The sequence below is a fragment of the Pan paniscus genome, chromosome 4 (assembly GCF_029289425.2).
Source record: "Pan paniscus chromosome 4, NHGRI_mPanPan1-v2.0_pri, whole genome shotgun sequence".
In the NCBI taxonomy this organism is placed as follows: domain Eukaryota; kingdom Metazoa; phylum Chordata; class Mammalia; order Primates; family Hominidae; genus Pan; species Pan paniscus.
In genome coordinates, this window is record NC_073253.2 from 27,159,679 (window position 1) to 27,173,544 (window position 13,866).

The 13,866-nt window shown below is 35.8% G+C and overlaps 1 protein-coding gene across 4 annotated transcripts in view; it reads left to right on the top strand.

Annotated features, from left to right (window-relative positions):
* TMEM161B (transmembrane protein 161B) overlaps positions 1–13,866 on the top strand; it is a 92,490-nt gene that overhangs the window by 36,383 nt on the left and 42,241 nt on the right. For 3 of the 4 annotated variants that reach the window (XM_063604405.1, XM_055112224.2, XM_024928937.4), the window contains exons 3-4: positions 6,956–7,039; positions 9,618–9,715. In XM_063604405.1, the coding sequence (XP_063460475.1) occupies positions 6,956–7,039; positions 9,618–9,715 (182 nt within the window). Of the gene's footprint in view, positions 1–6,955; positions 7,040–9,617; positions 9,716–13,720; positions 13,808–13,866 lie in introns of all 4 variants that reach the window. The other variant, XM_055112232.2, reaches the window with a different exon arrangement.

The following is a 13,866-nucleotide window of genomic DNA, read 5'->3' on the forward strand; positions in this document are numbered from 1 at the left end:
ACTCTCACAAACTAGAAACTCCTGAAAGTTCCCACCTCCAGATACCATCACACTGGGGATTAGATTTCAACACAAGAATTTGAGGGGGGTGGGGACCATAAACATTCAGTCTATAGCAGTGACCTATGTTGTATATCATGAAATAGAGTTTTATATGATTATGTATTAAAGCTTATTTAGCTTGTGCTATTAAAACTGTGCTTTTCTGTGTTTGCTCACATTTAGGTTTCTATTTTAAATTTCTAAAAGTTTTATTTCTTAAAATTTCTAAAGCACTATAAATGCTACTTAAATTTTAAAAATAAAGTCTAGGTCAGGACATTCTATATTTTCTGCTACATATTTTTTCAGTGTTGAACTGTTTTAGTAAGAGTTGTAGTTGTCTGATAATATTTTATATTAGAGGTTTATATAAGAATGATCATTGAGAAATTAATTTAGTAGAGTACAGTATCAGATTGGCTTTATTATCAGAGTCACTGCAGATAATCTGAGCATAAGTGAAAAAAGCCACCAAGTAGCCAAAGTAAAAGCTATGTACTGAAAGTTGTATATTTAACTTAAATATGAAAGGCTTATTTATTTATCTTAGAGACAGGATCTTGCTGTGTTGCCCAGGCTGGTTTCAAACTCCTAGGCTCAAGCAATCCTCCTGCCTTAGCCTCCCAACGTGTTGGGATTACAGGTGTGAGCCACCACACCCAACTGAGTTTTTAAGTGAGATTCTGTTAATACTTACTCTCAATTTTCTAAGAAATATATTTTTTCCCATTTCAAAAAGAGTACATTCTACATGCTGCATTCTAATGACTTTTATATCTGTATCTGTCTTCCAAGCCCATATTAGAAAGGCAAGCATAGTGCAGCAGTTGCAAGCAGGCCGTCATTTTACTGAGATAGACATACCACTTAATACCAAAGGAAAAGACTGGAAATTGAGACCAGAATACAAAATGTAGTAGCTGGGAACCATACTATGTGGAATCAAACTGTATATGCAACACTGACTGCTAAAGAAAATTGTGAAACTGTACTTGTAGGTTTTACTTGGAATCTATGATCACAGACCATAGATGGCTGCTTTATACTGCCTGGCAGAGTTTGTATGCTGTACTTCTCAGACAACTTTTTCAACCTAAATCCTTTCTCTCCAAAACTTAAGCATCTGTACCTCAGCCTCACCCTAAGCTCTTGAAACCAGCGCCCATCACTCTCATCTGTATACTACCAAACCACAACTCTGGTTAAATGTGCAGCCCCTCTTCTTTATCTTTAAATTTGTAAAATGTATTTTATCACCTGCTCCATTTCAGTTGGATTATTCCTGTTACCACACACACTTTTTTTTAAACTTCTCCCATTTAAAGTAACAACAACGAATAAAGAAGTCACAGCCCTACCTCTCTCCCCTTTAAAAAACAAAGCCCCTCCATATCCATTTCTTAGTTTTTGGCCATTCCTCTATTTCCCTTTGTAGCCAAATTTGTTGAAATTTTGTCTACATAAACTTTACTTTTTCACTTTCTCATTAACTAGTGTTATACTATCTTTTAGTTCCTTTTTAGTTGGTTTTATTAATCCCTATGGATTTAGGTACCACAATTATGTAATCACCTCAAATTATCTCTGAACTGCAGATTCTAATATGTAGTTGCCCTGTCACTTTTACTTGATGTCTCATGGGTACTTAAAACTCAGCATTTTTAAGTTCTTGATTTCTTCCTGATCTCTTCCATATCAGAAAAGGTACCATCATCTTCAAATCAGAAATGTAGATATTATCCTTTATTGCTTACTTTTGTTCACTCTCTACCTTTAGTCCATCAGCAAGACCTGTTGATTCACTGCCCTTGTCTCCCTCTAATTCACAGAACAACCAAAGGGATCTTAAAATGTGAATCAAATTATTTATCTACATTGCTTTGAGACCATTATTTAGCATAAAATCTGAAGTCCATACTATGACCTATTAGCCTTTGCATGATCTGTTCCCTTCTTACCTCTTCAGCCCCCTCTTATGTTTCTCCTTGAAGCTCTTGCCTCATTGCCTTTTAGTTACTGTAATATCCTATGTTCTTTCATGCCTCTGTGCTTTTGGACTTGGTGTTCTCTGCCTGAAATGCTCTTCTTCTGTTTTCTCATTCTTTAGGTTGCTGGTTAAATGTCTCAGAGAAGTTTTTCCTCACCTAATATCTAAGGCTGTCTCTCACATTTTCACCACTTGTTTCATTCTTTCATGTGGTATGACAATTTATTTTTCACTATTTAATTGGTTAAATTTTACCCCAACTGGAATATAACCATCAAAAAGGCAAAGGCTTTGGCTTTAATTGGTTGTGATTATATCTCCTCTGCCTAGCAGAGTATCTGAATACAGAAGGTTCTCCCTAAGTGACTGATAAATGAATGAATGGGTAGGTGAATAACAGACTAGAAGTGACCCTAAAAGTATCGAGCATCCTTAGATTCCAACTTTGAACAATAATTCTCACTAATTAAGATAACCCTGAGTTATCCCATAGGAAATGTAATAAATCTAAGCCATTTTAGAGAAATGAGTTTACAAAATAAGATTTAACAAATATGAGTATATTTAAAAAGAAAATGTGTCTTAAGGCCAGGAGCGGTGGCTCACGCCTGTAATCGCAGCACTTTGGGAAGCCAAGGCGGGCAGATCATGAGGTCAGGAGGTGGAGACCATCCTGGCTAACACGGTGAAACCCCGTTTCTACTAAAAAATACAAAAAATTAGCCGGACGTGGTGGCGGGCGCTAGTAGTCCCAGGTACTCGGGAGGCTGAGGCAGGAGAATGGCATGAACCCGGGAGGCAGAGCTTGCAGTCAGCCAAGATCGTGCTACCGCACTCCAGCCTGGGTGACAGAGTGAGACTCTGTCTCAGAAAAAAAAATAAGAAAATGTGTCTTAAAATATTTCATTACTATAGGGCTCTAAATAAAATCTAATTTTTCCTATACTGAGAGTTCTTTCACTAATTATTATTTCTCAAAGCTGAACAACTAATTTTAGTCTTTATACATGAGTTATTCTGGATCGTGTTCTTTTATATGAATTATTTCTTATAAGTGTTCTTCTAAATGTTATGCACTCATCTTCATTATTTGTGGATTTTGTTTTGTGATTTGCCTACTTGCTAAAATTTATTTGTCATTCCAAAATCAGTGCTTTTATGGTCATTCATGGACATAGACAGGGACGAAAAATTTGAGTGGTCCATACGTGCATGTTCCTGGTTGAGGTCTAACAAGGCAACAGTCTGCCTTATTGTTTTGGCTGTCATACTGTAAACAAATCTCCTTTTTATGATCTGTTTAGGGCCTCATTTTTTTACAATTTTGCTTTTCGTTGGTGATCTTGCTGTTTAAAATGGCCCCCAAGCATAGTGCTGAAGGTAGTGTCTAGTATTCGTAAGCACAAGAAGGCTGCTTTATGGAAAAAAATTGCTGGAATGACACACAGAACTAAAAAAAAAATGCTATACTTAATGATTACTGGTATTAGGTAAGCTTTGCTCAGGGATGAGTTATGCTTTTGGCTGTGAATTCAATGTTAGTGAATCAATGATATATATTAAATAAGATATCTTTAAACAGAAACACACATAAAAGAAGCTTGGGTGTTGATCAGTTTATGAAAATGTTATGACCAGAGGCTCGCAGGAACCTAACCCTGTATTTCCCCTAGGAGCAATGGTTCAGTGTTCGTGGCAACTTTATAAAACCTAACTACTGCGAATAACGAGAATCAATTCTGTAAGTTAAAATTCTGGACTTCAGTATAAATTCAGGAAGTGCCTCCTTACCTGTTTATTGTAATTTAGGGACTTTTAGGTTGGGATATATATATTTTTTATCATAAATTCATTAGGCAAAGAACTGAATTCCATTTGGTTCAGTTACTGTTTTTGAGCACTTGCTCTATGCCAGTAACTGTACTAGCTTTGAAGTATACAAAAAGCAAGAAAGCCATAAAATCTTTTCTCCAAGAATCTTTCACTTAGGGTAACATTCCATTTTAATCCAACTTATCTGAAACCAACTGAGTATACTGCACTTGTATTCTGACAGTAATTACCTGGAGTTAGTACAGACCCCACAGGTTAAAGGCGAAGTTCTCCGTAAGACTGTCCCCACTTCAGATACCAGTTTCAAGTTTTCAGAGTACCCAGGCCACCTGCACTTCTCACTTATTAATAGGCTACAAATTTGAGGATTCCCATGATCCCCTCAGATCCAGTAATCTGCTAGAATGATTCATAGTACTTAGGAAACTGCTTTATCTATTATTACAGTATTATTTAAAGGAAGCACATAGGGTAAGTTCTGGGAAAGAGCAGAGTTTCCATGCCCTTTCGCTCTGGAGTCAGGATTTCACCCTCTGGGCACATCAATGTGTTAACCAACAGGAATTTTCTCTGAGCTTTGAAGTCCAGAGTTTTTTTGAGTTTCATTATATAGGTACAATTTTAAGTCATTGATACAAAATTGATTTCAATGATCCAACTCAATTTCCAGGCCCCTCCCATCGCTGGAGGTCAAGTTCCTGAAAGTCCTGACCCTCTAATCATGTGTTTGGTGTTTCTGATAATCAGCTCCATCCTGCAGCTATCTGGGGCCCACCTTGACCTACCTCATTAGCATAACAAAGATACTTCTACACTCTTGTTTTTATAAGGACTTTTAAAACTCTGTGCCAAGAACTGGGGACAAAGAGCAGATATATTTTTTATTATACCACAAGAAGACTGCTTGTAAACACAATAAGAGATAAGAGTTTGCCAAGTAGGGGCATAGGTGTTCACAAGGAGAGAAGAATATATGCAAAAAGCACCAAGGGATGAAAGAATTTGTGAGGAAGAAAATGTCACTTAGTCAAGCCAGAAAGTGTCACCTTCAAATGGGAATGGTTGAAGGTGAATCTGGAGAAGTAGGCATTGGTCAGATCATGAAAGGCTGTAGAAGCAAGAGATAATGCATGACCCCCATACACATGTGGGCCTTGAAATATGTGTTTTAATGGGAATTTTCAAGTATACAAGGAGTGGATAGAATTATGAATTCCTGTGTACTCATCACAATTAATAGCTGATGGCCAAACTTGTTTCATCTGTACTTCCACCAGCGTACATTTCAGTATATATATCAAAAATAATGAGATTTTAAAAAATTACCACAATCTCATTATCATACCTAAAATTTTTTAATATAATCAAATATTCAGTGGGTACTCAGATTGCCAATTCTACAGTTGTTGCAGTTTTTTTGTTGGTTTGTTTTGTTTTGTTTTTGAGATAGGGTCTTACTTTGTTGCCCAGAGTGGAATGCAGGGGCACAATGATGGCTCATTACAGCCTTGACTTCTCAGGCTCAAGCAGTCCTCCCACCTCACCCTCTCCCCCGACCACAGGTGCATGCCACCAGACCTGGCTAGTTTTTTAATTTTTTGTAGAGATGGGGTCTCACTGTGTTGCCCAGGTTGGTCTCAAACTCCTGGCTTCAGACAATCCTGCAGCCTTCTAAAGTTCTGGGATTACTGGTATGAGCCGCCATACCTGGCCTGCCGTGTTTTTAAAACAGCAAATCAAAGAGACTGTGCACCATGGCTAATGCTTATAATCCCAGCATTTTGGAAAGCTGAGGAGGGAGGATCCTTTGAAGCCAGGAGTTCGAGACTACCCTGGGCAACCAAGTGAGCCCCTGTCTCTATTTTGAGGATGGGGGGAACAGCAATTGGGAAATTTCAAATTTAAAAAATCTAGATTTTTGTAATTGAAGAATTGGGGGGTCTAGCATACTAGATATGCATTTTTTCCTTTGTAATAATAGGGCCTTTGTCAAAGTTTTTGCCTAGCTGCCTTATTCATTGCTTTTCCCTGTGAGGAGCCTTGGAAATGATTTAAACAGGCATGGGTCTTGATAAGATTTGTATTACGGAAAAATAAGTAAAGGTGGTCCACCTTTCTGTAAGATAAAAAAAAAAAACCAATAACTAGAGGTAAGCTCAGATGGATTTGATGAGTCATGTGTCCACAGGAAGGCAGGGAGGATACCAGTGAGAGAATTTTGCAGTAGTCAGATGTTCAGAGGAAGATACACTGAACTAAGGTCTGAACTAAGGTCTCTGCAGTAGGGCAGAGTTTAGAATTTTAAGAGTTGAGAAACAATTAATAATAGCATGTGGAGAGGGCACATTGAAAATAAGATATGAATATCAAATTTAAGTGATTTGTAGATAGTTGGGATGACTAGGCAAGCCATGAAATTCAGGATGAGCCACTTGGTGCTTGGGAGGGAATAATTGATTAATTTGGATCGTGAGTATTTCTTCACTTCAGATTAAAGTATTTTGACTGTGGTAGAGAGGGATACAACCAGTTGTTGGATCCTTACCTGAGGAAGGTTAGATATAGCTAAAAGTGAAGTGTTTTTTAATACAATGATTTTCTGTAATTATTCTACACACAAAGTTTGAGAATTCTTGAACTAAATTAAAAAAGGGAAAGAAAGGAAAGACTACCTGTAAATGTGAGAATTCATTCCAACAACTCTCTTTTTAAGATAACTCTCAATTCCTTCAAATGAGGGATTAGTAGAGAATTAATGTGCTCCTGCCCACTTGGCTACAGACTTCACTTTATTTACTTTTAATAATAAGCCTGTATAATCTTAATATGTATTAATACATTGTCATTTGTAAGAAATATACATACAAATGGCATTGTAGGACCTGGCATCTAGTAAGTGGTTGGTAAGTGTCTGCTGGATGTTTATCTAAACCCTTTTAAAGTTTAAGAGTTAGTATTTGTTTCAGATTACAGTTTTCACCTGATATTTCTCGACAGTGTCTTCACAAATATGAAACAATAAATATTTATAGGATAAAGAATAATTCTGGTGATTTTAAGCGCTTTATTTAAAAGAATTCTTTTTTTGCTTAGTTTGAGGTGGTATCAACATCCTACAGAAGAAGAATTAAGAATTCTTGCAGGGAAACAACAAAAAGGGAAAACCAAAAAAGATAGGTAAGTTTTATTGAGCTTGTAAAGTAATAAATATTTAACACAATTTATATAAATACATTTTTATGCTTTGATTAAAGAAACATTTACCAATTATGTTGTAAGTAGTTGATAAATTTGAGATCAAAACCCATGAAAATCTAATCTGTAGTAATATATACACACAAAATAGTGATTATTTTACTCAAGAACTTTATTCTTTGTTTAAATCATGAAAACAATATAGCCATCATACTAAAGAAAATGTAATCGGGGGTTGACTGGGGAGAGACTTATAACCCATATCTTTATCCTACAACTCATTAAAGATGTCAGTTGGTTTGGGTTATTTTCCAGTTTTTGCTGCTACTGTGTATTGTGGCATTGGGGAAATTAACCTGCTCTTGGCCTCAGTTTCCTCATTTTATAATTAAAAGGGAGGGACAATATAACTGTGTAGGTCCCATCAGCTCCTGAATGTTCTTTTCATGTTTAAAGTTTATGAAGAGAACTACCTACTAATTGACCTCACAGAACAGACCATAGTAGCCTCATCTGTGACTTGGACAGAGTAAACAAAACAATGTTTTGAATAATCCTTCCAGCTTAAAAATTTTATATCTCTATTTAAATAGAATTCTTAGGGAAAGTGTATGTTAATTACCTCTCTGAATGGACCGTAGTTTTCTCAACTGGGGATCTAGGAGGACTTCTTAGGTCCCCTGTGACTCTGAAATGATTGATTGACAACAAATTATAATCATATTTCTCATGTATATCATAAAAATGCTAACCTAGCCTAATACATTTATAGAAGCTAAAAAATGATTAAACATTAATGATTATTTGGCATCAAATTGGAAATTTGAAAAGACTGTCTTTTTTGATCTTACTACCATCCTTTTTCACTTATCATTACAAATATACCTGGAAGCTCATTGGACTATTAATAGTAAACCTTCCTTCTTTTTATTCCAGTAGTTAAGTTCTTTAATAAAATAGTCCTGCCTAACATTATAGTTTCCAGAGCACTTTTATACACAGTTCTACTTAATCCACAAAACAACCGTGTTAGCTAATAATTTAATTTACACTTTACTAATGAGAAGCTAGGATCAGAGATGTTAAATGAGTTGCCCAAATTTACATAACTAGTAAGGTTACGTACTGGTAACCAGGATTTGAATCTAGGTTAGTTTTTAGTTTCTGTTTCTTTTTAACTATTCCCCTTCCACCCATTTATAGCTACTATGTTCAACATTTGTAAAATTTAGTTATGTAGAAAGAGTCTCACTCTGTCACTCAGGCCGAAGTGCAGTGGCACAATTCTGGCTCACTGTGGCTTCAACCTCCTTAGGCTCAAATGATCTTCCCACCTCAGCCTCACGAGTAGCTGAGACCAGATGCATGCAACACCATGCCCAGATGATCTTCCCACCTCAGCCTCCCGAGTTGCTGGGACCAGATGCATGCAACACCATACCCAGCTAGTTTTTTTAAAAAAAAATTTGTAGAGACAGGTTCTCCCGGTGTTACCCAGGCTGGTCTCTCCTGAGATTAAGCAATCCTCCCGCCTCGATCTTCCTGGCCTCTCAAAGTGTTGGAATTACAGGTGCGAGCCATTGCACCTGGCCTGAATCCTTATTATAATGCCTTGTAATGAATAATTCTGTTCTGCAGTAATTTTTAATAGGTTGAACATGCCTTATAGTTACAAAAAGATACATTAACATTGCTGCCTTGTTCCTAGTAACAAGAATTATTGTTTGGTTTATTAACATGAAATTATTTTTTACTGAGGCTTTCCAGTTTTTTATTCAAGGATAAATGCAAAGTTGTTTTTCAGTATTGAAATTAATATTATTAAAACTTAGTTGAAGCTGGCCATGGGGGTGTGTACCTGTAGTCCCAGCTACTCAGAGGCTGAAGCAGGAAAATTGTTTGAGCCCAGGAATTTGAGTCCAGCCTGGGCAACTGTGTGTCTAAAGAAATACATAAAGTAATAAATTGAAACCTTAGTTTATTGCTTTCTGTATGTTTGTCTTTAAAAATTAAATTTGGGAATCATACAGATAACCGGAAGAATTTGTTTTCCTTCATCTGTGATTTTTAGTAAAAACTATTCCAAGTTAGTCTTTCATGTTTCTGAATTTCTCATACACATAAATCTTTCTTCAACTCTGACTTGCATATGGTTCCGGGTCTGTTTATATGTATGTGTGTGTGTGTGTTTATACACGTCACTTCAAGGAGAAGTGCACTTTGTCTTCATTTGCATTTACTCTTGTGCCTAAAGAGAAAAGAGAGTAGGAGAAATGGGTGTGAAATGCTAAGCTAGAAAAAAAAAAGATTTTGTTGCAGTAACTAATTTAGGTAATTATTTCCCTGGTAATCTGTATATTCACATGATAATTTACATTCAGATTTTATAGTACCCCTTTAAAAACTACCTTTGAGTACTTTACCTCCTTATTGATGAAATATTAGAAATTCTGCCTTTTCACTGTGAAATTTAAAACTTCATCTGTAATTAGTTTGAAACAAGCACTTGGATAACAGTGTAGGTAACTTGTTTTTTGTGTCACTTGTCTGATTTTTATAGGAAATATAATGGTCACATTGAAAGTAAGCCATTAACCATTCCAAAGGATATTGACCTTCATCTAGAAACAAAGTCAGTTACAGAAGTGGATACTTTAGGTAAGGGAAATCTTGATAAAATGTTCTATAAATCTCAGTTTTATATTATAGTAGTGAAAGTACTTTCATTTTAATCATTAAGTCCATTATACAGAATATGGAATCTTTCTAAGAACTTAGAAGCTCAAATGACTTCATTTGAATTAAATTTATTTTTTTGTTCACCTAACTTGTATTATTTTTCCTATTTTCGGAAGAGGCTAACTTATACAAATTTATTACACAGTTTCTGTTTATTAGATTGAGGTCACAGTCAATTTTTATTATCTAGAATTCTAGACTTCCTTTTACTGTTTATTTCAGTCTGCCCTTTTCTAATGTGGCTTGCAAAACTGCATTTGAAATGTCCGGCCTCGAGCAGCCCAGGGGTTGGGGTGCCTGCTTTTATGCAGTTGAAAAATCGAGTATTACTTTTTATCCCCCATAACCTAACTACTAATAGCCTACTGCTAACCAGAAGACTTACCAATAACATAAAAAATCAACACATATTTTGGCTGGGCACGGTGGCTCACGCCTGTAATCCCAGCACTTTGGGAGGCCAAGGCGGGCGGATCATGAGGTCAGGAGATCGAGACCATCCTGGCTAACGTGGTGAAACCCCGTCTCTACTAAAAATACAAAAAATTAGCCAGGCGTGGTGGCAGGCGCCTGTAGTCCCAGCTACTCAGGGAGCTGAGGCAGGAGAATGACGTGAACCCGGGAGGCGGAGGTTGCAGTGAGCCGAGATCGCACCACCGCACTCCAGCCTGGGCGACAGAGCGAGACTCCGTCTCAAAAAAAAAAAAAAAAAAAAAAAAACAACACATATTTTGTGTGTTATGTGTATTATATACTGTGTTATAACAATAAAGTAAGCTAGAGAAAAGAAAATGTTATTAAGAAAATCACAAGGGAGAAAAAATATATTTCCTATTAAGTGGAAGTGGATCATCATAAAAGTCTTCAACACTGTGATATTCACTTTCAGTAGGCTGAGGAGGAGAAGGAAGAAGAGGGGTTGGTCTTGCTGGTCAGGGGTGGCAGAGGTGGAAGAGAATCTGCATATAAGTAGACACACGCAGTTCAAACTGTATTGTTAAAGGATCAACTGCATTTCTATTGAATTACCCATATTTAGAGTAATTCAATTTTATTCTCACATATAGTAGAAAGGAAAATGGTTTTAGAATACTGAACTGGATTACAAATCAGAAAAATTTACTTATTCAGGATTTACTTTCATCCATTTATTTCCAAATAGGTCATTTAGTTTTCCTCCTATATATTATAGAAATGTAGTATCTCAATTTTTGTAATTATATAATGACAATGATTCTAGTTCAAAATAATATTAATATGAAATTATTTGAATCCTAGAAGGGAAAGGCATCTAAGTTGATAGAATTTAAAACACTGGTTTTTAAACTTGGGGATATATCAAAACCACTTGATGAGTTCTTTGAAATAGATTCCCTACTCCTATCTTTGAAGATTCAGTAAATCTAGAGTAGGTTTTAGGAATTTGTATTTTTAAAAGTGCTCCAAGTGATTTTGATTTTTGAGTAGGTTTGAGAACCACTGGTTTATGTGATAAATGAAATGATGCGTGTTTTTAAAAAATAATTTTGATAATGTCATATAAGGTGTCATTATGTAATTTGACCCTTCTTAGGTTAAATCATACCACCATCAAAAAATCTTAAGAGGTCCAGCATCTCAAATAGGATTATTTTGTGATACAAAGTGGCTTCGAAATACGTGAAAGTTTATTATTACATCTGTAAAGGTTGTATGTATATGTAAAGCATGTCCTAGAACTAAAAAATATCAGTGAAGAACAATATAAATCACTTGTCTAATATGATTTAGACTGTTTTTTTTTTTAATTTTTTTGAGATGGAGTCTCGCTCTGTCACCCAGGCTGGAGTGCAGTGGTGCTATCTTGGCTCACTGCAAGCTCCACCTCCCAGGTTCACGCCATTCTCCTGCCTCAGCCTCCTGAGTAGCTAGGACTACAGGCGCCTGCCACCACGCCTGGCTAATTTTTTTGTATTTTTTAGTGGAGACGGGGTTTCACCGTGTTAGCCAGGATGGTCTCAATCTCCTGACCTCTGCCCGCCTCGGCCTCCCAAAGTGCTGAGATTACAGGCATGAGCCACTGCACCTGGCCCATTTAGACTTTTAAGACTGGTTATGTCTTCCTCTTTTTTCTTTTTAACTGTTTTACATTCAACATTTAAAACATTTAAAGGCACTTTGACTTTTTGATTAGTAGTTGTCACATTTGTTTCACTACTCCTATATGCGCTTACTTGTATAAAATGTTCATAGACGTGTATAAATACAAGAATATATAAACATTCTTCCTGATTTTTAGTAGTTTTGACATTTTTACTAATAATGTTTATTGAATAATTTGTCAGCTAATTAATAAGATCTTAAAATTATTGAGTATCAGACATTGTTATAATATTTTACTTGTATTACCCCAGCTGCACAATTCTGAAGTGGGTAACTTACCAGTTTTTTTTTTTTTTCTTAACTCATTAGAAAGAAGAGTTGAATAACATGGGCAGGGTTACACACTGAATGTGGTACAGCCACTCAGTGAGAACTAGGCTATTTCAACGAACTAAAAAAAAAAAAAATGAATTTAGGGTATTGTAGCTTTAGCATGTAGTTTATGGAGTATTTGGTTTCACTTTTAGGATTTTGAGAACTAGTTGCAAATGATACTCATTTATCAATTGGTCATGTAACATCAAGAGCATTTCCAGTTAACCAGAATAGCAGGGAGATGTTCATATATGTTTATAAGTTTTTGTAGTCATTTGTGAATGCATGTTGTATATATGTGATTAGGTGAAAGTATGGGATTTTCTGTCTTAACTTCTTTTGACTTCAATATTTTATTAAAAGGCATATATATAATTGTATTATTGATTACACAAGGAATGTAACACTTGAGTTAAATAGCCAAGAATATATATAAGTTGTACTTTCATGAAATGTATATATTATTGATGTCCCAATAATTATCATGAAAGTCTGTCTTAATTTGTATTATCTATTATAAGAACCTCTTAAAGAACATTAGAACTTTTGAATGTCACTTCACTGTCTGCTATGAGTGAGTTACGTGGAGGAAGTCCCTATGAGTATGGGTAGGTTTGGAGAATTAGAATGCTTATTTCAATTATTGATAATAAAATTGAAAACCGTAAATGGATTTTGGTCTATCCTTTCCATCCACTTCCCTGACCTCCTTCCAGATGAAAGCCCAGTATGGGTGATTTTTTTTTTTCTTAGCAGGGGGAAGGGATTGAGGGTAAGCATCCTGTAACCACATCAGTATCTTTCAGGCTTATGTTCAGAAACTGTAGGTCAATCACAATAGAAAACCTAAAGCAGGGCTGGGGGCAGTGGCTCATGTCTGTAATCCCACCTCTTTTGGAGGCTGAGGCAGGAGGATGGCTTGAGCCCAGGAGTTTGAGACCAGCCTGGGCAATATAGTGAAACCACGTCTGTACAAAAAATTAAAAAATTACCCGAGTGTGGTGGTGTGCATCTGTAGTCCCAGTTACTAGGAAAGCTGAGGTGGGAAGATTGTTTGAGCCTGAGAAGCTGAGGCTGCAGTGAGCTGTGATCACACCACTGCACTCTCAGAAAACCTAAAGCAGTTAACCTAAAGTTAAAGTACGTTGAAGCAGATTAAGAGTGTTAAAATAACTTGATGCAAATTTAAAAATTAATCATAATAGGATTTTGGATTATTAAAATGTTATGATCATCTTATAGAAATGGTACAAAATTTGGTTAGTTTGTTTTGATACTACTTTTAATAGGTCTTACTGTATGTGATATTTTCAAAATACTTTTTCTATAAGGATATCGTATCTTCAAGTGTAATTGCATTATATTTTATGACTAAAAATTGTCCAAAGCAATGCAGATCATTTTATTATGTGCCATAAGAACATCTGAATTGATGGTTATGTACATGATTTACTTCCACATTTTTAGGAGGCCTTCTAAAAAATGATGTTGATGTTTTGGACTACACTCTGGTAGAAGTAAACCAGAATACCTATGCCAACTGAGATGCAAAGGGTGATGGAATTATATTTACTTTCAAAGAATGTTAATTTCAATGTAAACTCTTAAGAATG